Source organism: Condylostylus longicornis, unplaced genomic scaffold (assembly GCF_029603195.1).
Source record: "Condylostylus longicornis isolate FDR11 unplaced genomic scaffold, ASM2960319v2 ptg000289l, whole genome shotgun sequence".
NCBI classification, from domain to species: domain Eukaryota; kingdom Metazoa; phylum Arthropoda; class Insecta; order Diptera; family Dolichopodidae; genus Condylostylus; species Condylostylus longicornis.
In genome coordinates, this window is record NW_026578253.1 from 57,982 (window position 1) to 85,513 (window position 27,532).

Genomic DNA, 27,532 nt, shown 5'->3' on the forward strand with positions numbered 1-27,532 from the left:
CTGGTCTATAATCGGACACACAACCGCCAAGTTTCATGAATCTGACTTTATTATTTTTCCAAATATTAAAAATAACCTTTTAGACTTGTATGGGATCTACTCGAACCTGTTATCAAAACAATTCCATCAAAACTTCAGAAATATGTCTGACCTATAACTCTACACACAACTGCCAAGTTTCATGAATCTGACTTTATTATTTTTGCAGATATTTAAAATAAGCTTTTAGACTTGTATGGGAGCTACTCGAACCTGTCAAGCAATTCCACCATAACTTCAGAAATATATCTAATCTATAACTCGACATACAACTGCCAAGTTCCATGAATCTGACTTTATTATTTTTCCAAATATTGAAAATAAGCTTTTGGAGTTGTATAGCAATTACTCAAACCTGTGAAACCATTCTATAGAAACTTCACGGATATGTCTGATCTATAACTGAACACACAACTACCAAGTTTCGTGAATCTGACTTTATTATTTTTCCAAATATTTAAAATAAGCTTTTGGACTTGAATGGGAGCTACTCGAATCTGTCAAGCAATTCCACCAAAACTTCAGAAATATCTTTGACCTATAATTGGACACACGACTGCCAAGTTTCATGAATCTGACTTGATTATTCTTCCAAATATTTAATATTAGCTTCTGGAGTTGTATGGCAGGTACCCGAACCTGTCAAGCAATTCCACTAAAACTTCAGAAATATATCTGACCTATAATTGGACACATGACTGCCAAGTTTCATGAATCTGACTTTATTCTTTTGCCGAATATAAAAAATTTTCTTTTGGAGTTGTATGCAGTCACCCGAAGCGGTGCAGCTATCCCATTAAAATTTTTAGAGCATATGTAGAATATAAATGGACACATGTATACATAATTTTATATTTGTACCTTTATTAGTTTTTAAAATATTTAAAATAAACTCTTTGAGTTGTATGGCAGCTACCCGAACCCGTTGTCCGAATTGGTCCAATAACAATAGGGTTCGTCCTTGGCACAAAAGAAACAACTTGTGAAAGTTTGGTGTCGAATTTTACGCTGAGCAAGAATATATATATATATGTCCATACCGCAGATGACTCCTTCAAGTAGTTGCAAACTCCATACCAAAATTAATATACCCTTCACGAAGTGCAAGGTATAAAAATTATATATACATACATACAAATTCCTTTTTATCTATGAAATAGTAAACAACAATTATGTATGTCCTATAACCTTAAAAATTTATTTCAATTTTTTTTTTGTAAAAACATTTACGTAACAATACTTAAATAGTTATTTCAACTTCTTTTTAAATATTTTTCAAATTCTTTCATTCACAAAAAATAATGATATAAGGTACTAATAGAAAATTTCTATACATTTATTATACATATGATGAACCTTATTCTAGTTATCGCGTAACTTATGTGACATTTGTCGTTGTCGCTGTCACATCATTTGAAATGTAGTAATCTGGTTATCGAGTGACGTGAGTGCGAGAAATAATCTAAAATGAAATGTTCCAAGAAATTTTGGCGAGTAAAATTCAAACTAAAAAAAATTTCAGTGTATATATTCATATTTTTAAATAATAAAAAAAAATTCATTTGCGTTATGGTTTACGGATTTAACTGATTCCGGCAGTGATGAAATAAAAAAAACAACAATTAAGCATCAAAAGATTTAAGATTAGGAACAGCTCTAATCCATTGGATTTGCCAAATGCAGTGTAAGCAAATACAATAATTTTTTCAAGCAAGTTAGTTACAAACATTTTATTTTGTTCACAAATTTATAAACTATTCTTCCAAAGGACTTCCAAAGGAGGCCTTTGTATATTTACTGAATATATTCGTGGGAAAAACGAGTACCCGTAAAAGGCGTTCTCTGTCATGAAATTTCTAATTCTTTAAATTTATAAATACTTTCGCGCTAAAAACAAAAATTAAATTATAAATTTTATGATTTAATTTATGTATAAAATTTATTATTTTTTGTAATTTTGTTAAATTGTTTTGTTTTAACTTGCATTTTTGGTGTTTCCTTCTTGCTTGTCGCTTGTTAAATACATTTCGACAAAAAACGTCGCTTCACTACGACATATCTCAAATCAGAACGACAACTGGAATATAACTGAAACACATTTTCCCGCTATTCCGCGACAAGAGCCACTGCGATCAAAAATTCAGTTGAACCTTTTAAAAACTCAGTTTTGTCCAGATTTACATGAAAATTTTTATCACATCGTTGATTTATAAGTCGAAAAGTGATCTATAATTCTCTACTAGTATTTTTAACTTTTCTTGCGTTTCTGCATTTAGATGTTCATTTCTGATTTCTAATTTGTTTCTCCTTTAAGGGAATGTGGATATTTGGTGCTATTTTCATTGTGTTATTTTTTCTGTCAATAACTGCTTCTATTCCCTTTAATGTATCATCTCCTATAATAACGTCAAAAATTTTAAGTTCAGGTAGCGCGAAGAATGTGGTTTTGGTGGAGTTATTGGTGGTTTTGGAGAGTTTGGTGGAGTTACCTATGCTGTTGAAGAATTTACCTGTTATCTTTTTAGTAAGTTTAATATTCCAGCCGCCGATGTTATAATAAATGTTTTTTCTACAGGTTTTGAACTTGAAGCTAATTCGGTTCTTATAAAAGTCTTTCTTGTGTATCAAAACTTTCAATAGCTGGTTGTGTTCAGTGGCATACTCTAGGTGTGGTACAATAGACAGGCCTGACTGATAAAATTGAGTTCATTTTCTCCGTCATTTTCCGTTCCTGCTAATTCTTGCTCGTTATCGTAATTCTTGATGTACTCTTCATAATAATCTCCTTCCTCTGGTTCAGCGCAAAACATTCTCTGGTGATTTAGCTGGAAGCACCTTCTGAAATTATTCATATGGTTAATATTTACTGACCCATCTTTGGTTCTGGCTGTGTTGATCTGGCTGGAGTTGCAGTTGAACAATTTTCGTTAGTTTTTGGTAAGTAAATATCATGGTTACGCTTTGGTGCCACGATTGGTATAGCTTGTCTTTTTGTCATTTGATTCACAGGTGCTACGTTTGAATTGTCAAAGTTTTTGTTGTGTACTGGCATGTTTCGAAAATTGAAGTTTTGTATTTCCATACAAGAAGAATAAGCTTCGGATAGTGTTAGCGGCCTCTGGATCATTAGCATACGCGTGAAGTTTCCATTTGACCCTCTTATAAATACATCTAAAGCCCTGTTCCTGCAGGTTGCGTTAAGGGCGTTTACGGTTTCTATTGTTTAGCTCTCTGTTTTAATTTTGTTAATTATTAAAGACGACTGGTGATTAACTGTTAACTGTTAAGCAAGAAGAACCCAGCTGATGTTCCAAAGTGGGAAGATCGCGCTTTCCGGAATCGGATTTCCTTTAGTTCTTTTTCATCTTTTGGGCCTTGTAGGCGTTTTGGGGGAAAAGTTTGAAACTTCGTTCCGGCATTTTTGAGGCTCTGTTCCATTTGGTTGAGTCTTACTTTTGATTTTTTAATCATTTCTAGCTCGGCATTTACTGACCAATTCAACTGTGTTAAGGCAGTTTAGATAATTTCCATTTTATTTATGCAATTCACTTGCAAAATCCGATGTTCATTGATTGCTTTTCGGTTGTGGAAAAAAAATTTCCTCTAAATTTTTATGTAGATTGCTTGGATTGACATTTCCTCGGATGGCTGGATATCTCGTAGATATCCAGCCTAAATATCACTTCGGTGCAAAATCCTCTGACTTTCCTCTGAATTGCACCAAGCTCCGGAACGATCTTATGCTTTCACGCATGTAGAATTGTAAGCTTGTCCTGTCACGATCGCTAGTTATCGAGTGTAGTCTTTATTAATTGAATTGAATTACAAAATTAAACTTAAACTCTAATGTATCAGTTAATTATATTTATACTAATTAATGGTTACTTTGTATTTAAAAGTGTGAGAAATAATTTTGAGCAAAGTAAGCAGAAGTACGAAAAGTAAGAATTTAAAATTATAATTTACTTAAAAAAAGTTTCAAGTTACAATTTTATAATAATAAAAAATTATGAAATTTGATTTTGAAAGTATTTTTTGTGGAAATGTTTTTGTAAAAAAATTTTCGTTGATATGTCAGCTTTTTGGTATAGCGCGTGTACTACGTTATACGATTCTATCGTTAACTTACATATGCAATATGAATGTGCTCCTAATAATTTTTGTATTTTATTTTTACATTTTTATTCTAGTCACATGCATGTTCATATATTTAAATACACACCATAAATATGCATATTACCTCATTTACATGGCAGCTTGAGTACTTGATTTGAAATTATTTCAATATTCAGGATGCATTTTTACTATGTTAGTTTGAAAGCTCGAAAATGACGTTCAGCTATTACATCTCAAGTCAAGTAAACAAAGTATTTTGATTGACTTAAGTGAAGCTGGCTTCTAGTCAAGTAAAATTTACATGGGCATAAAATAGGCTTCAAATACGTTTCAAGTTGCCATGTAAACGGAACATATAATACATCATATAAAAAGCAGATTGTAAGGAGGGTTGCCACAAGAATTGCAAAAAAAGCTATAATTTACATTTTGAAAAGTTATCAAAAGTTTTTCGAGATAAAAGCAAAAAAAATCCGATGTGGTCAGCACATAACCACAAAGTGTATTTCTTTGTTTAGTGGAAGTGTTGCTCAAAATTACAGAAATTTCCTCAAAAAAAATTTATATTGTTCTTTTAAAATTTAACAAAGTCAGTAACCCTTTAGATTCTTTTTCTCGACAAATAAAACTTTCATTCACAATAAATTTGCAAATGGCGTTTGAAAGCAACAAATTTTTTCTTAAAGTTCAGTAATAAGAATTTTAGAATTTACGAAAAAATTCCCAAATAAGATAGGAGGTTACCAGAAAAAACTGCTATCATATTACGGTAGGCTAAATAAAATAACATTATTGAAAGCAGCTGACTATATTTTTTGTGGAATTTTTTCAAAATTGTTGAAATAAATGATAGAATTGAAAAGCAAGAGTTCTAATTAATGAATTACTTTTGACGAGATATACATCCAAAAGGGCTTCAATAAATAAAAAATTCTGCCCGTGAAAATATACAAAAATTTTTAGTTGCACATACTACAATATAACAATATTACGTTAACATTACTGAACGAATACAAAAGTCTCTGTCAATATAACAATATTACGTTAACATTACTGAACGAATACAAAAGTCACTGTCGCAATATTTTATAACACGTTACCAAAAACTAAAGTAAACCAAACATTGTAGAAATACCGATCCTTTTGGCTTTAATGAAAAAAGCCAAATGGACTGTATGAAAATGAAGAAAATATTTTATTTGTTGACAAGCGATTTATTTTAATTCATGCCAAAAAATAATTATAATAACAAAAAGTAAAAATAAAGAGTTCATATGTTTATATCATCATTACGTTATTCATGTACTTATTGTCGGTAATTTATATGGCATCGTACCCTTCAGCGCCACTTGGTGTTGATAAATCACTTGGCCCAGCTGTACATCCATTTTGTAAAAACTTTACGCCATCCTTAGAAGAAAAGTTTTATTTTTTTATAAAATTTTAAAAACACAAACGACTTTAAGCAACAATATATACATACACTAACTCAAGGGGAACCAAATTGTAACCAATTCCCACCAAATAATGCGAGCATTTAAAAACATGGGACAGACTTTTAGTTTTAACTTTTAGTTGAAATATTACCATATTAATTTATGCAAAATTTCAGTACTGTGTTGTCAATATTTTTTAACTACTATTGAAGTTGTGTGGCTGCTACTAGAAAGAGCCAAGCATTTTCAGCGACATTTAATAAACGCATTGACCCTACTAATATATTCCTCTGTGTGAAATTTCAATATCATAGCTTTTATAGTTTCTGAGATATAGCCAAATAACTGAAGTTATATGACAGGATTCAAGCAATTTCAATGAAGTTATATGCCAGGATCCAAGCAATTTCAACGATTTATATTAATCTAGATTATGTTCAATTCAAACAGGATTCTGACACTTACTACAGTAAATCATTTGTGAAAATTTGGTGAACTTAGTTCAATTAGTTTTTGAGTTATCATTGGCACGCACGGACGAACAGACGGACTGACAAAGCTAAATCGACTCAGAATTCGACGCTGATCAAAAACATACACTTAAGCCTATATCTCAGGCCATTATTTCATTATCCTCTGGTTTTTTCCCGTCAATATGGAAAACTTCACACCTCATACCTATTCATAAAAAGGGGGATAAGACTGCGGTTGAAAACTATAGGGGAATTGTCATTCAATCTGTCTATTGGGATCTTACTTCAATTTGTCAAGTTCCAGAGTGTTAAGTCGAAACCTATCCATGTCTACTCTGTAGTTCCCCAAGGAAATCATTTAGGCCCTATTCTTTTCAATATCTTCATTTCTGACCTCTCTGTGTTTGGCGGGTGTTCCGCATCTGATTTATGCTGATGATCTGAAAATGTATCATATTGTAAAGGATATTTCTGACACTAATTATCTCCAATTAAAGTTAGAACATCTAAATTCTTGGTGCGAGACTAGTAAATTAGATCTTAACGTTAAAAAATGTTATGTTATTAGTTTTTCACGTAAGCGTTCAAACCTCTTTCAAGAATATTCACTTCAAAACTCCACTTTAGAACGCGTTGACCATATTACTGATCTGGGTATTATTATGGACAGTAAACTCAATTTGAATTTTCATTATGATTCTATTATTTCTAAAGCAAGCAAAATGCTAGGTTTCATTAAGAAGAGAGCCAGAGAATTCAATAATACTGAAGTAACTAAATCGCTCCATTGCTCAGCAATAGAGAAGTATTATTTGGGATTCGGCATTTTCTGTACCCAGAAATAAAATTGAGTCGGTTCAAAAACAATTTTTATTATTTGCTTTGAGAAGCCAATATAATCCCAATGACTTCCACAATATTCCTTCATATAAAATAGACTTCAATCCCTGAATATGTTGAGTCTGGAGTCACGCCGGTCTTTGTTGTCTTCTTATTTTACCTATGATGTCCTAACAGGAAAAATAGACGTGGACTTCATTAGAGACATAATTATTATCAACAACGACGTCAAACCTACCAGACATACTAAATTCTTAAAAGAATATACACATAGGACTGAATATGCTAAAAATAAACCCATAAATAGATGTTGTACTGTAATCAATCGTTTTAGTCATCTTTTTTCACCAGCAGTTACAAAATACACCTTCAAAAAGAAAATTCATAAATCACTACTGACCTAGTACAATATCAAATGATAATTATATGACCTAATAATACAATTATTAAATCGTATAAATATTAAATACCTTTTCAGCATAAATGATAACATAATAAAATTCTTTCTTTTTATTTATTATTTTTTTTATATGTATCATATTACATTACTGTAATAAATTCATTTTATGTTTTGTTAGTGTAATTCAATTTAGTTTATAAGTATGTATAATGTTTATTTTTGTTAATTGGTGCAAATTAAAATAAAAAAAAAAAATTTACGAGTGTGTTTTTGAAGAAAAAAAAGTAAACTTATAACAATATATCACACACAGAATGGAACACAATTTCAAAACTATCGGCATAATACTTGCAAGGCAACGCGTATAGCATACGATTTCTATGCTAAAAGTCTCAGGTTCGATGAACTTTTTTCATACATATATTTGAATAAAATTATTATTTTGTTTTTGCCTAAACCTTTTCTTTATTTGAAAAATTTAGTTCTGTATGTTACCCCCATGATTTAATAATTATGTGTTTCTATATGCCACACCACAGTTTTGAATATTATTCAATTCATATAGAAAGCTTAACAAAAAATAGTTAGGAAGCTTTTTTTTTTTTTTCTTTATTTAATTCGTAATCTTAATAAATAAATTATAAAAATTACGGCTTAATATTATTATAGAAAAGCTAGAGATCTGAGCCTAGGCTGATAGATCACTATAATTCTTATGAATAGATAAGAATAAGAAAATAAATTCATAACATATCTTAAAAAAATAAAAAAAATAATAAAAATACAAGAGTAAAGTTCAATTGAAATATATGATATTAACACTAGTCTACATAATGTACGTTACTTATTTATATTACATAACTTATCGAAATGTAGTCATTATAGAAAATACAAATTTATTTATATCCTAATAGTTTTTTACAAGGACACTTATACTACTTTATATAGTTCAAGATTACATAATAAACTATTTCCTCGATATTTCCAAGATCCTGCATTATAAGCCCCCTCAACTCAGCTTCGCATTCAGCAGCATACTTAATACTCGCATCGTCAGTAAATAACTGCAGAGAACCCTTCAATTCCAACTTGGCCCTGCGGCACTCCCCTACTACTAACTCTTCCAGAACTAACATAACTCCCATTACGAACTCTCTGGACTCTGCCCCGCAAGTAAGAGTCAAAAAAAGCAAGCTGAATAGGTGTAAAATTAAAAGTTCTGAGCTTCTTCAAAAAGAATCCTGTGATCCACGCAGTCAAAAGCCTTCCTGAGGTCCAAAAGTAAACAAGCGACGAATTTACCCTTATCTAGATTCGTAGTAATAAAGTGAGTCAAACTAAGGCAAGCAGCACCCGTACTAGAGTGCTTTTCGAAACCAAACTGTTCCGGATGAAGGACACCATTATTTGAAATAAAAGTATTAAGACGTGCCTTGATTACCAACTCAAAAATTTTAGAGAAACCATTCAAAATGGATATTGGTCTGTAATTAGGCGGATCCGTAGTACTTCCCCCCTTTAAAAATCGGAACAACAATTGCCTCTTTCAACGATTGCGGGAAAGTGGAATTCTGGAAACACCTGTTTATCAAATTTGCTAATACAGGAGCCAATAAATTAGAGTACCTTTGAATAAATTTTGTTGAAATATGATCATAGCCCGTAGCAGCAGAAGGCTTTAATGAAGAAATCACATCTTTGACTTCCCCGGAGCTCGTGAGGCACAAGTCAAAACCACTATGAATTGTTCTACTAAAACTCCCTATATGATTCAGATCTAAACTACCTGTGACAATATTAAGATCATCAGTAATGTTAACGAAAAATTCGTTAATTTTATCAGCTATTACAATTTCTTCGTCCAAAGACTCACCATTAATATTTAATACCTTTATTGTGGACCTAGCAACTGATCTTTTGTTGTACATAATTTCGTTGTATGTCCTCCATACTTTCCTGCCATCAGAGCCACCACTCAACAGTTGGGTCGAAAAATAAACTTTTTTGGCCTGGTCAATCAATTTATTTACCTCATTCCTATATTTACGGTACAATTCTAATATATGTTCATCATCTCTATATTTTCGCGAGAATCTATAAAAGGAGTCCCTAATTTTCATTTTTGACAAAATTTCTTCTGTCATCCACTCTTTTTTTTTCCTAATATGTCTGTTAGGGACCGTCTCCGTATTATTAGACACAACCTGACACAAATCTCGAACTAGCGAGTCAAAACAAGTGTAAGAAGAAAAGCAACTCCAAATCCTATCAGCATCTACCCCACCGTAATTTAAAACACTTCTAGTCATATTAACTGCTTGAGAAATCGGTTCTAGGTCAATACTTACAAAAAACATCTGGTGATCTGACAGACAGCAATCGGAAATCAGAAAAGTATATTCAAATCTCAATAGATCTCCTACCTAGTAGCAAAACCTAGTAGCAAAATCAATTGAAAGCCTATTACATACAATAAAACCATTAGTATATAATGCGTTCACATAAGCCCGAATAACTTCGTTATTCAGAAGATCTAGATTAAAATCCCCAACCACAACTGAATTTGAAAATTTTGATGTAATATCGTCAACCCTTTGTATCAAGTTATATTGATTTGTCGCATGTGACCTATGAACCGCTACAATATTTAAATTGTTCCTCAATAATTTAACAACTAAAAAATTTGATTTATCAAATTCCTCACTATGTACCAAAGTACTACTAATTTCCCCAATTATATAAATACCAACACCTCCATAAGAGCCTCGACGATTTGAAAAGTAAGCTACATATCCTGGTATATTAAAAAAAACTTGTTTTCCGTCTCTCTTAACCATATTTCAGTTAAGACGATAATATGAATTTTACAAGAATAAGACCGTATCAAAATTCCAAGGACCCCAATTTGTTCCTGAGACTTCGAATATTAAAATAAATCACATTTAAATTTTTAAAGCTTTTAAAAGCTTTAAAAAAATATACATACATATTTATGTACTTAGCTATTATAACAATATTTTTTTTGAAATTTTCTTTAAACTTTTAGAATAATATTTATCTGTTATATATTAAAAAAAAATAAAAGAAAAAATTTAAATAAAAAGAAAAAAAAATTTTTAAAATAATCCAAAAAAAGAAAAATACAACAACATCCTAGGCAAGCATTGATCTAATAACTTTCTGGCTATCAGACTACCACGCTACCCACTAGGCTACACAGTACCTTGAATTTCCCTTTATAATTCTATATTTTATTCAAATTTCGTATAACTCTTCAAAAACCATACTATTTTACATTATATATAAATAGCTACTTCTCAGGTGCCAAAAATTACGGGTACTTTTAGAAGGGCTATAGACATGGGACAAAAGGCATTAGATAGGGTTTTGCCTCTAGGGTCACAGAAAAAGCAAGAATCCCAGCCGCCCTCCCCCTTCACCACCTCCCAAGATGCGTTGTAACTGTTTTTTACAAAATGATACTACATCCTGTAGGGGTAATTTTTCATTTACTTTTGGTTGTATAAATATTGTATGTAAATTCATATTTGGAAGTGTGAGTTATAACAAAAAGTGATCCCTTTCTTAAGAAAATTGTAATGTTTTAATAAAATCTACATTGTTTAATAATAAGTATGTACGTACGCATTTAGTTATGTATTCTTTTCTCGATCTACTGCGAAGTGTATTAGAAAGCAAAACATAAGTTTACTTTAAACTTCTTGACAAAATATTTTTAGGGTAAAATTTTATAAGAAAATGTTATTCTATTGCATTAAACTTTTTACAAGTAGGGTATTTTGAAAAAAACGTTCAAAATGGGATTTCGCTGATATTGATTTGTCAGGGTGAAGCTTTTTTAATTTCAGTTAAAAAAAAAAAAAAATTATCAATAAAAAGAAGTTCATTTGGCAGATCGCATTTTTAAGGGTTCGAACCTGAGAGTTTTTGCATAGAAATCGTCTGCTATATGTATTACCCTATGCACGTTAGTTTTGGTGCTAACTCATTTTACAGACACGCGTTTTATTCGCATGTATTATAAACTCCAAATACATCCGTGCATGAATTTTAGTAGCGAATTACTTCATGCGTATACAGTAATTTATCGCTTAAAGTGTTTATTGCAAAAGGTGTTTTACGATTTTATGCGACATAACTCAAAGCGAGGTTCTAAAATAAATTACTCAAAAGGTATTAGATCTCAAAGGTTTTTGGTAATTATTTTTCAGAACTTTGCTTATTTTAAGTTTTATCTTATTATTTATTAGGAAAAAACATACCTATATGCATATTACGGCTGCGTTTTTGAAGAAATAAAGTAAACTTAAAATATCTCAGGCACAGAATGGAACGCAATTTCAAAACTACAGGCATAATACTTGCAAGTCTTGCAATGCAAGCACACACGACTAGTTTCACAAATAAAGAAAAGGTTTAGGCATAAACAAAATAATAATTGTATTCAAATATATGTATGTACATATGAATGTAATTTTTCAAATAAAGAAAAGATTTACGGAAAAACAAAATTATAATTTTATTAAAATATAATTGTATGTACATATGAATGTATTAGAAATGAACATTTTAAAATTTTTCGTTCAAAAAATTAGAAATAAAATTTTAAGCACAAACATGCATAATTATGAATGGCTACCTATTAAACCTAAACTGTGGGTGAACATATAGGATTAAATTTTTCAAATAAAGAAAAGGTTTAGGCAAAAACAAAATAATAATTTTATTCAAATATATTATGTACATATGAATGTATTAGAATTTACCATTTTAAAGTTTTTCGCTTGGAACAATAAAAATAAAATTTTAAGTACATACGTACATATATTCTGTATGTATATTTTTTTAAAGCTTGCTGACGAAACATAATGTTCAAAACAATAACTCGAGGATCCTGATCTGATGCGTATATTGTTAAGTCATCAGCGAAAGCTATACTAAAATTTGTCATTAAACTTTGTTTTAAAGAATCTTGAAGTTCTTAGAATCTAGAACATTATTAGAATTACTTTCACGCATATATGAATATATTTCAAAAATTGCATACCTTTAGGCGTTAAAAAATGCTCAAATTGATAGGTTAATTGCTTGAGTTAAGAAAAATAATTTTATTTTTTAATGGCATGGTATTTACCGTTAGTTTTCTACATTTATAGAAATTGCGAAAAGTTTACAGTTTCGAAAATATAGGGAGCCGAAATTCGAATTTTATAAATTTCGAAATGCGATAATTTGAGAAAGGGTGGAGGTCGAACAAAATTTTTTTCCACCCAAATGAACTAGTTGCTAGTGTCTAAAAGTATATTCGTATAGTAGATTGTAGATTTGTACAAGGGGGCAACAATGCACCGCGACCACGTATAAGGATCTATTGTGCGCCCACATCCGAGTGCGGGGCATGCCCTACAACACACGCTCGAGACCAGAAAACTGTAACCCCGGCACAGTTAGAGTCTCTGCAATCGTTCCAGGTTCCTTCTAGCTTCTAGCTAGAGTTATAACAAAAAGTGATCCCTTTCTTAAGAAAATTGTAATGTTTTAATAAAATCTACATTGTTTAATAATAAGTATGTACGTACGCATTTAGTTATGTATTCTTTTCTCGATCTACTGCGAAGTGTATTAGAAAGCAAAACATAAGTTTACTTTAAACTTCTTGACAAAATATTTTTAGGGTAAAATTTTATAAGAAAATGTTATTCTATTGCATTAAAATTTTTACAAGTAGGGTATTTTGAAAAAAACGTTCAAAATGGGATTTCGCTGATATTGATTTGTGAGGGTGAAGCTTTTTTAATTTCAGTTAAAAAAAAAAAAAAATTATCAATAAAAAGAAGTTCATTTGGCAGATCGCATTTTTAAGGGTTCGAACCTGAGAGTTTTTGCATAGAAATCGTCTGCTATATGTATTACCCTATGCACGTTAGTTTTGGTGCTAACTCATTTTACAGACACGCGTTTTATTCGCATGTATTATAAACTCCAAATACATCCGTGCATGAATTTTAGTAGCGAATTACTTCATGCGTATACAGTAATTTATCGCTTAAAGTGTTTATTGCAAAAGGTGTTTTACGATTTTATGCGACATAACTCAAAGCGAGGTTCTAAAATAAATTACTCAAAAGGTATTAGATCTCAAAGGTTTTTGGTAATTATTTTTCAGAACTTTGCTTATTTTAAGTTTTATCTTATTATTTATTAGGAAAAAACATACCTATATGCATATTACGGCTGCGTTTTTGAAGAAATAAAGTAAACTTAAAATATCTCAGGCACAGAATGGAACGCAATTTCAAAACTACAGGCATAATACTTGCAAGTCTTGCAATGCAAGCACACACGACTAGTTTCACAAATAAAGAAAAGGTTTAGGCATAAACAAAATAATAATTGTATTCAAATATATGTATGTACATATGAATGTAATTTTTCAAATAAAGAAAAGATTTACGGAAAAACAAAATTATAATTTTATTAAAATATAATTGTATGTACATATGAATGTATTAGAAATGAACATTTTAAAATTTTTCGTTCAAAAAATTAGAAATAAAATTTTAAGCACAAACATGCATAATTATGAATGGCTACCTATTAAACCTAAACTGTGGGTGAACATATAGGATTAAATTTTTCAAATAAAGAAAAGGTTTAGGCAAAAACAAAATAATAATTTTATTCAAATATATTATGTACATATGAATGTGTTAGAATTTACCATTTTAAAGTTTTTCGCTTGGAACAATAAAAATAAAATTTTAAGTACATACGTACATATATTCTGTATGTATATTTTTTTAAAGCTTGCTGACGAAACATAATGTTCAAAACAATAACTCGAGGATCCTGATCTGATGCGTATATTGTTAAGTCATCAGCGAAAGCTATACTAAAATTTGTCATTAAACTTTGTTTTAAAGAATCTTGAAGTTCTTAGAATCTAGAACATTATTAGAATTACTTTCACGCATATATGAATATATTTCAAAAATTGCATACCTTTAGGCGTTAAAAAATGCTCAAATTGATAGGTTAATTGCTTGAGTTAAGAAAAATAATTTTATTTTTTAATGGCATGGTATTTACCGTTAGTTTTCTACATTTATAGAAATTGCGAAAAGTTTACAGTTTCGAAAATATAGGGAGCCGAAATTCGAATTTTATAAATTTCGAAATGCGATAATTTGAGAAAGGGTGGAGGTCGAACAAAATTTTTTTCCACCCAAATGAACTAGTTGCTAGTGTCTAAAAGTATATTCGTATAGTAGATTGTAGATTTGTACAAGGGGGCAACAATGCACCGCGACCACGTATAAGGATCTATTGTGCGCCCACATCCGAGTGCGGGGCATGCCCTACAACACACGCTCGAGACCAGAAAACTGTAACCCCGGCACAGTTAGAGTCTCTGCAATCGTTCCAGGTTCCTTCTAGCCGTACCAAGAGCCATCCTTCTTGCCCATGCCACTGTTTCATAAGTTAGGAGCAGCAAGACCATCATGGTATACATCCACCACATGACAGACGGGGAGCAGCCCCACGACCTACCCGAGATGACCCTGCAAACCATAAGTGCCCAGGTTTCCCGTGTACACACAGCTTCCTCATGACTTCGCCAAAGGAGCTTGGAATCAAACACCACTCCTAAGTATCTGAACTCCGATTTTCTCTCTACAGCCGCTCCGCACACGTATATTGTGCGCAGATGCTCCAGCTTCCTTCTCCTAGTATATAAATACGAATATCGCTTGGTGCGATACTGTGCACCAGGCGATATTCGTATATAACATTTCGGCTACGCGTAATATTCGTATATGAATGAAATTAATTGTAATAATGTAGTGTATATATACTCGTACGAAAGTATGTTACTTACTTATCATAAAACAATGTAAATTGTATTCACTTTAACAATTTTCTTGAGGAAGTTTTCACTTCTTGTTATATCTCACACTTCCAAAACACAATTTTTATAGAATACTTATACTACCAAAAGTAGATAAAAACGAGAAAAAATAGAGTTGATCGTGTCAACTCTGTGATACCCGTACGAACTTGTTACCCTATGTGCGAGTAAATATGCACTAGCTGACTATGGAACAGACTAGGACTTTTAGTTGACATATTACCACTTTATTTTAGGCAAAATTTCAGTACTGTGTTGTCAATATTTTTTAACTACTATTGAAGTTGTATGGCTGCTACTAGAAAGAGCCAAGCATTTTCAGCGACATTTAATAAACGCATTGTCCCTACTAATATATTCCTTCAATTCAATGAAGTTATATGACAGGATCCAAGCAATTTCAATGATTTATATTAATCTAGATTATGTCCAATTCAAACAGGATTCTGACATTTACTACAGTAAATCATTTGTGAAAATTTGGTGAACTTAGTTCAATTAGTTTTTGAGTTTTGAGACCATTATTTCTTAGCGTTAAAAACGGTAAGGAAAATTTAGTACACCCTTCGAATATACGTTCGTACGGATATAATTACCCCTACAAATTGTATTACCATTTTGTAAAAAGCGGTCACAAATCATCTTGGGAGGAGTTGAGGCGGGAGGGAGACGGTGGGTGGAATTAATGCTTTTTCTGGGACTCTAGAGGCAGAACTCTATCTATTGTCTTTTGTTCCTTGTCTCTATCTCTTCTAAAAGTATCAGTATTTTTTTGACACCTGAGAAGTAGCTGTATACATATAACTAGTCGTGTGTGCTTCCATTGCAAGCCTTGCAAGAATTATGCCGGTCGTTTTGAAATTGTGTTCCATTCTGTGTGTGATATATTATTTTAAGTTTACTTTTTTTTCTTCAAAAACACACTCGTAATATACATATAGATATGTTTTTTTCCTATATTTGAAGATAAAACTTCAGGCAAAAGAAAGCTCTGAAAACTAATTACGAAAAGTACATAATTAAACAATTAATTAGTACCTTTGAGATCTTATTTCTTTTGAGTAATTTATTTTAGATAGATCAGCTTTCTATCTTCAAGGGTGTAGAAGTTTTGTAAACATGTCCACGGACGGACGTATCTGTGTGTGAAACTAATACGCACTTTTTTTCAAAACTTTTTTGGAAAAGTGCTAAAAAATGGCAATATAATATATTGCCATATATAGTATAATATTATCTATAGTATAATATTACGGTATATTATACTGTAAATCGACATACAACCGCGAAGTAAATAACATTTTTAGTGTATTCATATTACTAGGAATTTATTTCACAATTCTTCATGGATACGAATACATTGAAGCCCCATTCACTACTGCAGATTATGTTTATGGATCTACAATCTTCATAGCAAGCGGATTCCACGGGCTTCACGTCAAAAAAACAAAAATAATTTCAAAAATCAGGTGTATGAATTATTAATGGTTAGGGTCGTAAAAAAAAATTTTTAAACTATTAAAATATAAAATTATTTTTAAAAAAGAAAATGAAAATACAAAACTGGTGCAGAAACGCTGGGATTATCAACTAGACTCAGTACTGTTATAATCAAAAAAATATATAATATGCTTTTCACATTTACGACATAAATCAACAAACTGAAATATATTATACAAAAAATTCACAAGTTGATCCTAAAAGAACGCTAGGTTTTTGCCGAAATAATTTGTGATAAAAGTATTTATAGAAATAAAATAAACTAATTTTGTTTTAAAAGTTTGTTATGGTTTCATTCAAAACGCGAAAGGTTCGTAAATCAAGGAAGAAAGTTCGTTTGTGAATCGAAAGGTGAATGTGTGAATTAAATACAAATAGTGAAATTGATTTCTTGTCACATATATGTAATATTGATACCAATTAAGATGGCACTTAGCTTGAAATCAATAGGTGCAAATGATTTAATTAAGGAAGCAAGATCCGTATGAATATTCAGAGGTGACGGAAGCTCCGAAATAGCTGCATTTTTTAAATAGGCCGATATTATAATGGGTCTAACACTAGATTATGCTTTGAAGTATTACTTGTACAACATGCACACTTATTTTCAAAATTCAAGGGCAAGCAGCAACAAACTTAAGACAACTTCAAAGACAACAGCAACAGACTAACGACTTAGTCAACATGGGATAATCTCAGCTTATAAAGTCATTTGATGTTCAAGAAAGTTATCCTCGATTAAAGAAACAGGCAGATCCAATAAAATTCAATAGCGAAAGTCAATTTTATTTAGAATTATCTGTAATATTAAATAAATTAAACTAAGAGTACTATAAGGTCAAAACTCTCCTGTAGAATTTAAACCGAATCATAAAGAAAATAGTATCTTAGAAAAAATTTTATTGAAAATTCCGAGGTGTTATGATATGTTTTTGCGAATTCAAAATGTTGACTGATACAAACAGGAATTTCTAATAATTCATATCTAAAAAATAAATCATTTACTGCGTGCGTAAATACTTATTATAAAACAATGCAGATTTTTTAACTTAAACGATTTTTTTAAGGAAGTGTTTACTTCTTGTTATAATATACACTTCCAAAACACAATTCTTAACATTCTTATGCTACCAAAAAAAAAAAGCGGTCCAAAAGCATCTTGGGAGGGAACCCTAGAGGCAAAACCCTATCTAATGCCTTTTGTCCCATTTAGAGCCCTTCTAGAAGATTAGTTTCACTCCGTCCGTCTGTCTAAAATTTTTACTTATCTCCCCCCTCTAAAAGTTATGCTCCTCCAAAACCATAAAAATACCATGTTTCAACTATCCATTGTAGTGGAACCATATGCATTTTTCAAATTTTGCAAACTCAGTAAAGCAGTGGGTTGCTTCTTCTATCGCGAGATACTATACTTGAATAATTTTTGATACCGTTTTTCTCCTAAACCCCAGGCTGTATAAGTCTGAAATTTTAACAGCTTTTAGACTCTATCAAATAGTTCATTTTGTTAGAAGAAAAATTTTTTCCAACCCCGCCCAATCTCAGTTACCACCACACGAAATTTGTAAAATTTGAGTATTTTGCACCTTATATTTGCGAAACCGCAAGCTTTTTCAAATTTCTATAAATGCAGAAAGCTAACGGTAAATTCCATGCTGTCAAAAGATATAACTATTATCCTTAACTCACACAATTAACCTTTAAAATCCCCTTAAAAGCCCTCTATAATTTAATTTTTCATCCTAAATATGTGCAATCTTAAAAATAGTTTCGTATGTGAATGAAAATAATTTCAATAGTGTAGTAAATATACATAAATTATTTTGTAAAGCAGTATTTTCACTCGTTGAAAGTTCTACAATACAAACCATTTGGTTTGACCCAACTTAATTTAAGTAGAAACAAATAGAAACTAACATGTGCAGATGTTTCGTTTTCAGCTAAAAAGAAACGGTATATACTCGTAAGCTAGAATACATTTTCATATAAACAGTGTCTAACATGACATATCTATATTTTAATGCCTTCTTAGAAAATTTTATAATCTCGAGAAGGAAATAAGTGTGCATTAGAAAATGCTTAAAATTTTAAATAATACTGCATTCATAACATTTTTTTGTCAAAACCCTAGAATTATACATTCATGCTCTTTATTTATATTTAAATATGTATTGTATGTGTTGACAAAATATGAAAATTTTGTGTTGGAATAATATAGCTTAGAACTCTATAGAGCAAAATGAGATCTACATATTCTAAGCTCAAGAACTGCATTTTCAAAAACAACCTTTGTTTTTGCGATCTTTGTTCTATTATCTTTTCTTAATTTCCAGCAATTGTGTTTTTGCGATCTTTCTTCTACTCGATTTCCATTTTCTTTTTCTTAATTTCCAGCAATCCCATTTCCAACAATATTTTGTATTTTTCCTTATATGAATCTTAAAATTTCAATTTTTATTCTTTCAATTTTCTTAGTTGTCGTATTTCTCAAACTCCATCTTTAAGATAATTATTTCTTTTTTTCATAACCTTACAATATTTTTCTTACAAATCGATTTGTTTTTCCAATAATCGAAATTTTTGTTGCTTTGAATTAAGTTTCTGTCTTCTCAGTATTATTTTCAATCTCAATAGCACGAGGCTCCTAAGCAGTACACTTAAGCCATTCATACCCACTGTGGCTTCGACAGATCTTACTTCCACTCCATTAGAAGCAGCCAGAGTTCCTTAGAAGTGTACCAGCCAAAGCAACTAGCATTTACATTCGGTAAGTCCATAGCCCACTGAAACAAGTTGAGGACGAAAACTCCGTTTAGAGTTCACCAACCCAGGGTATGACCCGAGTAGGTGGGTCTTCAGTTCTTCCTTCTGTAAAGTAGAGTTGAGAGATGGCCTACAATATAGGTCATCTCTTAACTCTACTCTACTTAACATTAATGGTGGTAAATAAACAAAGTTTTAAATTCTATTATCACTATTATCAGTATTACTATAACTGGCCGGTACAAAATTTAAAATTATTTAAACTTTCTTAATTTTTATGATCATACAATATTTCTAGATTGCGTCTGCAATGTTTCACACCAAAATAAAAACATTAATGAACATGATCATAAAAATAACTTCCACTTTCCGTAAAAAAATTTTTATAATTTGGAAATTTAGATGTTTTTGACAATTCATGGTTTTAAAAAAATAACTCTAAATTGAAAACGAGGATACTAGAATAGATAATTTGAAAGAACATTATTTAAAAGAATATCTATAGGAATGACATTTGAAAATGCTAATAAAACTAAAATAAAACTATTGTTTCTTACCCAGCATTTACACATACAAGTTACTTGCAAGCAAGTTTGTATAATATTAATTGTCAATTAGTTTTTCGAAATGTCAAATTACTTGCTATTATGACGTAGGCTAATGTCTTTATATCTAACAAGTCCCAATGCTCAGAGAGAAACTTGAAAGAAACATTATTTTATATGGCCTTTTTTAAATCGAAGTGGCTATTTTTTGAGAAGAAATATTAAAATAAATTCACACTTATTATAAAGCAGGTAAAATTTAGAACATATATTTGAAAAATCAAAAAAATATATTAATATTTTCATTGATAATTATTTTAAAATTTAAAAAAAAGCGGAAAAACAACAAACACAACCTTCGCCTTCAACGTTTTATTTGTTACTGAAAGCATTTCATTATTTTTAAGTGAACAGCTTTTTTTTCTCATAGGGTAAGTTAACGCAAGATATGGGAAGTACCTGTGGTGTCAAGTTGAAAATATAATTAATGAAAGATAATTCTTAAATATTGATATAAATACATAGTAAAGAAAAAATTTGAAGAGTGAATTAGAAAATAATATCTAAAATACAATCAAATATTATTTGTTAAATACAAATTTTATATAAACTTCAAAATTTTACCTCTATTTTTATTTGAAAAAATATTAAAAACTTACTATCATTTATATCAATTACCTAAGAAAAAAAAAATATTTAAAATGTTTGGAAAAAACAATCATATATTTTTATGACCGGATTTGAATATTTTTCTATTTTTGAAATAAATGGTATTTTACCAAATGACTCGAAAATTCCGACTGTAAAATAACAGGTATTTTAAAATTTTTGTTCAGGTATTTTAAAATTCTTTCCGTTTAGAATTAAGATAGGTCATACATACACATACAGGGACATTTTATAAATAGATTGCTCTTGTTTACCTGCTAATAAAATATGAAAAAAGAGCACAGCAAAATTTTTGAAGCACTCAATATAACATGTTTGAAATAGTTTTAAAATAATTATTTAAAAAAAAATTTATTGGAAGTAGATACATACATATTTATTTTTAATAACTTAAGAACTAACTAAAATTAATTGAAACAATTTGATAAGTAACATATAAATATGCCAACCTATATTACTTTTACTAACATTTTTGTTAGCCGACACTACTCAACTTACCTTATTGGGAAATACAAAATGTGCATAAAAAATCATACATCCTTCCTCATTAACATTTGAAACCATACTGAAATATGAATTTGAAATTTTTTTTCATTTTTTCTTTCCTCCTACCTTTCTTTCTTTTTCGTGCAATAGAATTTAAATGGGAAGCTTTTTAAAAAATGTGTATAATATCCTGAGATTTTTTAAAATATTAATCTCTTTTTTACGTAAAAAAGAAAAAAATAATAAAAAATATGACACGATCAGTGGCATTTAAAATTCAAAAATTCGTAACATTTCGTAAAAAAAATTGAGTATTTTGACCAGCGTTCCCACTTGGATACAATTGTATCCATTTGGATACATTTTTGCTTTAAATTTGAGCTTAGATTTTACTGAAATATGGATACATTTTTTTTCAACCACTAAATATAGTGGTTAGTGATATACAAAACAGTTAAAATGGTGCTAATATTAAATCGCGAAGTTGCTTTATCTTCCATAAATGTTATTTGCTGGCTTTTACAGAACGTACAAGAAATATTTTAGTGTAAGCTAGGTGTAATAGAAAATGTATTGGATGTACATGTTTTTTAAAATTTGTCCGTTTTCATGGTGAATCATCTTTACCGCATAGTTTAACAACTACAGAACTTATACATATGTATTTTCTGACTTTATTTAAAATGTAATGGAACTTGCATGTGATTTCTTAAAGAATTTACTATAAGTAACAAAACTCATATTGTGGAATAAAGCAAATTATTAATTATGGGTTAATTTGTACAAAATACGACGGCTTATTATAATAATGCTATTTTAAGAGGTTGGATACATTTTGGATACACTTTTTTCTCGAAATTGGATACATTTTGTTTTTACCGAGTGGGAACACTGATTGGGACTTGTTAGATATAAAGACATTACGTAGGCGTTTAGCAAGTTAATTTTTGAAAATGTCTTTGAGAAGAAAACAACTAGCAATATATATATATGTAATTGTTTATAAATTTTAGAAACCATAAGTTTGCTAAGTTTAATTTTTTCAAAACAAAATTCAAAAATTTTAAATTAAAAAAAAAAAAAATCAAAACAACAAATTTTTTTTTGTGAATTTCTCAATATGTCAAATTACTTGCTCATATTACTGGCAGCAAAATTTTCTTGCAAGTTGAACTGCAAGTAAACAAGCAAGTAGAAATATTTCAATGTGTTAGTAAAATTTTTGTATGTATTGCAACTTTCTTGCAAGTAACTTGTACGTATAAATGCTGGGTTAAAGAAGTTGAAATAAAATCAAACATTTTCAAATTAAATATTTTAAGTTTATTTAAATTTTTCCTGGAGGCGCGAATTTTTCCCCTTTAGTGAAAAAGTGGATTTTAAATAAAAGTGTAGAATGCAAAATAATACTAAAAAGTATTTGTATTATTAACTAAATATAGTAGGTAATTTCTAATTTATTAATGTTCTGACACTTAAAGTTTAGCAGACATAAGTCTACTAATAGTCTACTAAGTTTACAATTATCCAATAAATTCACTTTATCAATAGATATGTAAGTAGACAAAGTGCATTCACTGTCTGCATCTTCTAGGTTAAATGAAAGTAGACTTGCATAATTAACTTAAAAATTAAAGCTTGTTTTCAAGAACCTTCAGTTCTTCACAATTTGCGTCCGTTGTGCTTTTAATTTAATTGTGAATCAATTACATCGTCATTTTATTTTAATATTTTAAAAATTTTACTTTTTAAATATTTAATTTTTATATAAATTTAAAATTCTTAAGTTTGTTGATTTTAGTGATGAATTTTTTCTTATGTTCATTTTTATTCTCACAAAACATCGCAAAAATAAAAATATTGGCGGTACCCTAGGTACATACATACATACATATGTATGTCAAAAAGAAAGTAAAAAGGTAAATAACTATATATGTATACTATATATATATAATATACGTAACTACCTAATTTCCGGCATTAATCTGAAAATCATTTAATTTTCATTCTGTTCCCTTTTTCTAATGAAAGATATCTATGATAAGATATGTATGAAACAAATAAAGATATCTTAAAATTTGTACAATATTCAAACATAATCCATTAGTTGCGCCACTGATGGGCTTAAAAAGTTTATTTGATAGCATATCGAATATTCGGGAGTATAAAAAATCTTTCAGGTCTTTATGAAGTTTTGCAAAAATAGCGCGCATGATGATTTCAACATTTAATATCACGTCAAAGCTGGTACTACCATCTACGTCTACTAAAATAGAGCTTACATGCGATACATCTAAAATGTTTTAGATATATATGTAGGTATGTATGTAACTGCAAGAACATTTATTCAAAAAATTAGCATTTTTACAACCTAGTGAAAAAAAATGTAAAAAGTTTTAATTTTCATTATTTTATTTTTATAAAATAATGAAAATTAACACTTTTACGATCGCAGAATAGCCCCCGTTAGCCCTTGCTAAAAAAACGCGAACATTTTTTTTTACCAAAATGCTTGTTTTTGTACCAAAGTTAACTTTTCTCCAACGTTAATTTATTTTAAAATTTAAAATTGATAATTAGATTTTTGATGTAATTAATCGCATTCTTTATACTTAGGTATATAACTCATATGTATGTATATATTGATTTGTAAACATATAGAACTTTAAAAATAATTTTTTTACCAAAACTAATGCTGGAAAGTCTTTCCAAAAATCTAAGTTAGGCATCATTTCAATACCACGGGCTCCCACCAAACAAAAATTTACTGAAACGCCAAGACCTAAAATTATAATCAGTTATTTCCTAATTAAACTGAAAATTTTAGCGCATACCTAAATAAACAAAACATAGAGTAAAAAATATTATAACTAGTACTGATCCTGTTGAATAGCCCTTGATTTCATTCGGTGGTGCATCACAAGGATATTGTAACACCAAAGTAAAAAGCTAAAATTTTTAATTTTAACATTGAACCTAAAATTAACTATTTGAAAACTACATTTGTATCCTTCTGCAAAATAAAATGCAATGGCTTATGTATTTCAGAATTCGATCTGTTCTCTTTAACAAGAGAATCGCACGTCACTTCGTATTTTAAATTTGAGGAAGCCACTGAATTTGTAGTAATGCTTTTACTGGTCTCACAAATGTTTATTATGTTCGAATCATATTGAAATGGCAAACCATTTTCAGGAAAAGTCAATGTAGATTTAGTTAGATTTTTGATTTGGCATTTACAACTGCCCCGCATTATACAAAAATTACAGTAAATAAATTGAAATGTGCTAACGAAAACAAAGTACTTAAAATAAAAAGTACATGTTTTTGATCTTAGCATTATGTTTTTTTCTTTATATGACACAAACACAATTTAAACAAACTAAAATAAAATGTGATGGACAAAAAAGGGTTTTAATTTTTCCGTTTTATAATCTAATAATTTACAAAAGATTCTGGAAAGTCGATGTCATTTGCCATATTTATCATGACGTCATTGGGAATAAATATGTTGTTTAAAGTTTATGGACAATGCTATTACCAGACCATCATGCTCAGAGAGTAACTGAAAAATAAATTCCTAATTAATGTCTTTATATCTAACAAGTCCCAATGCTCAGAGAGAAACTTGAAAGCCCGACCTTATTTGATATGGGTTTTTTTTAAATCGAAGTGGCTATTTTTTGAGAAGAAATATTAAAATAAATTCACACTTATTATAAAGCAGGTAAAATTTAGAAACTATATTTGAAAAATCAAAAAAATATATTAATATTTTCATTGATAATTATTTTAAAATTTAAAAAAAAGCGGAAAAACAACAAGCACATCCTTCACCTTCAACGTTTTATATGTTACTGAAAGCATTTTATTATTTTAAGTGGATAGCTTTTTTTTCTCATAGGGTAAGTTAACTCAAGATATGGGGAGTAACTGTGGTGTCAAGTTAAAAATATAATTAATGAAAGATAATTCTTAAATATTGATATAAAGAAAAAATTTGAAGAGGGATTTAGAAAATAATATCTAAAATACAATCAAATATTATTTGTTAAATACAAATTTTATATAAACTTCAAAATTTTACCTCTATTTTTATTTGAAAAAATATTAAAATCTTACTATCATTTATATCAATTACCTAAGAAAAACCAATATTTAAAATGTTCTGAAAAAACAATCATATATTTTTATGACCGGATTTGAATATTTTTCTATTTTTGAAATAAATGGTATTTTACCAAATGACTCAAAAATTCCGACTGTAAAATTACAGGTATTTTAAAATTTTTATTCTTTATGTAATATTCTTTACGTTTAGAATTAAGATAGGTTATACATACACATGCAGGGCCATTTTATAAATAGATTGCTCTTGTTTACCTGCTAATAATATATGAAAGAAGTGCACAACAAAATTTTTGAAGCACTCAATATAACATGTTTGAAATAGTTTTAAAATAATTATTTAAAAAAAAATTGATTGTAGGTAGGTACATACATATTTATTTTTAATAACTTAAGAACTAACTAAAATTAATTGAAACAATTTGATAAGTAACATATAAATATGCCAACCTATATTACTTTTACTAACATTTTTGTTAGCCGACACTACTCAACTTACCTTATTGGGAAATACAAAATGTGCATAAAAAATCATACATCCTTCCTCATTAACATTTGAAACCATACTGAAATATGAATTTGAAATTTTTTATGCAAATAATACTTATAAGCCGGAACCATGCGACATAAAGCAACCATCGGGAGCTTTTTTCATAGGCGATTAATTGCTCTCTATTTTCAGTCTTACAATCAGTTGGATTAGAGCCACAGCATTCGAGTTAAAGTTCGTCAAAATCCATGTACCTTTCTAAGGAAATATCAGGTAAGAAAAGGAAAATATTTGTAGTAAAATATCAGTCAAATAAAAGGTAAAATAATAATTGTGTATCTCGCTTTTTTACTCATTTTTACATTAGAATTCTTCTTTTTCAGAAAGAGTTTATCAGTATTCTTTTGTTATATTTTTGCAATTTTTAACAGATTACTATCAAAACAAGATGAATAAAATAATAATTAAAATTTGTATACATTTTGGAAAAAACGAGATATTCAAATTCAATACGGAAAAATTAAAATATACAGACTGGAAAATTATATTATACAGTTAATCAATTACCTTCTTTTCCTTTGAACTTTAAATTTTAAAAAAATGTGTTTATTATTATAACCAGTTATAACCTACATACATATATTGTATTGCATATTCACTTTGCTTAGCTTTTTAATAACTTAAATCAAAAATTTTAAAAACAAAGACGTACCAGCAAGAAAAATTTCGAATTTTGAAAAAATCAATTCTGAGTGGACAGACACATGGCGGAACAAAAATATATATACTTTTAGTCTTGTGTGTTTATTTTATCATTCCCGCTCTCTTTCTTTTCTCATTTCTTTACAATTTTTTTTGCTTCTGTTTAATTTTGGTATGTGTGTTTGTATCTTGACATTTCAAAAAATCGAGGCCTGGACATTCGAAAAACAAAGGCTTGTCAGGTTTACACTTTTAGTAAGGAGGTTGTCAATGAAAATAAAACTCATAAAATTCAAAAATTTAATTAGTTTCTTTGCAATAACAATCCATAAGCCACAATAGCTTCCTGTTTTTTAGTAATTAATAGTTAATTTTGAATATTGATGTTACGGTTTTCTTCTTCAAAAATCAACCACTGTATAGCCAGTTTTGACTGGTTATCCGTACATCTAGGTACAGATAACAATAGGATCTAGGACTTAAAAACTTAGATAACAATCTACGTTTTTAGGAATCAGTCTAATGGCATTGAGCTTAACAAAATTTCTGTGAAACACTTAATTGCAGGCTGAGACTAGAGTTGTAGCTCCTAAGAAAGCTTCTACATTACACTCAGTTATAAACAATTTTCGAAAATTGAGACAATATTTCCTTAATACTTATCATGTATACTGTACTTTAGAATATCATGTTGCATATCAAATATTCCACTTTCATGATTTTCATAATATTCTAAAAATATCTCAAATTCTTTTGTTTTTATGCTATCTACTCTGAAGTATTCTATAGCTGGTAACAAACCAACATAATTAACACTTTCCATGGTACTAAATTTGTATGGAAAGTAACCTTTTTAAATTTGATAGCAAGCTAAAAGCAATTCGGAAAGAACCATAGGAAAATAATATAGTGGAACTATAAATTGTATGTTGTTAATAATAATTTTTGTTCCTCTCATGATTAATTTAGGTTTCAATACAGTTTCCTGTAGTAAATAATTCAAAAGAATGTAACG

General features: G+C 29.4%; 1 protein-coding gene across 1 annotated transcript; it reads right to left on the reverse strand.

Annotated features, from left to right (window-relative positions):
• Nucleotides 1-5,334: 5,334 nt before the first annotated feature.
• On the reverse strand, nt 5,335-24,615 carry LOC129616781 (uncharacterized). The gene is made up of 4 exons (XM_055532354.1): nt 24,199-24,615; nt 24,032-24,146; nt 23,882-23,979; nt 5,335-5,565 (listed from the first exon to the last, which is right to left on the reverse strand). The coding sequence occupies exons 1-4, from the start codon at nt 24,535-24,537 to the stop codon at nt 5,476-5,478; spliced, it is 642 nt and encodes a 213-aa protein (XP_055388329.1). The 5' UTR covers nt 24,538-24,615; the 3' UTR covers nt 5,335-5,475.
• Nucleotides 24,616-27,532: the final 2,917 nt, after the last annotated feature.

Bases quoted from the DNA above. Each gene is read 5' to 3' on its own strand.
- LOC129616781 (XM_055532354.1), bottom strand. From the start codon at position 24,537: ATGCTAAGATCAAAAACATGTACTTTTTATTTTAAGTACTTTGTTTTC. The intron at 23,980-24,031 runs GTATGCGCTAAA...TTATAATTTTAG, and splicing joins TCTATGTTTTGTTTATTTAG to GTCTTGGCGTTTCAGTAAAT. The intron at 5,566-23,881 runs GTAAAAAAATTA...TTTTCTTCTAAG, and splicing joins ACTTTCCAGCATTAGTTTTG to GATGGCGTAAAGTTTTTACA.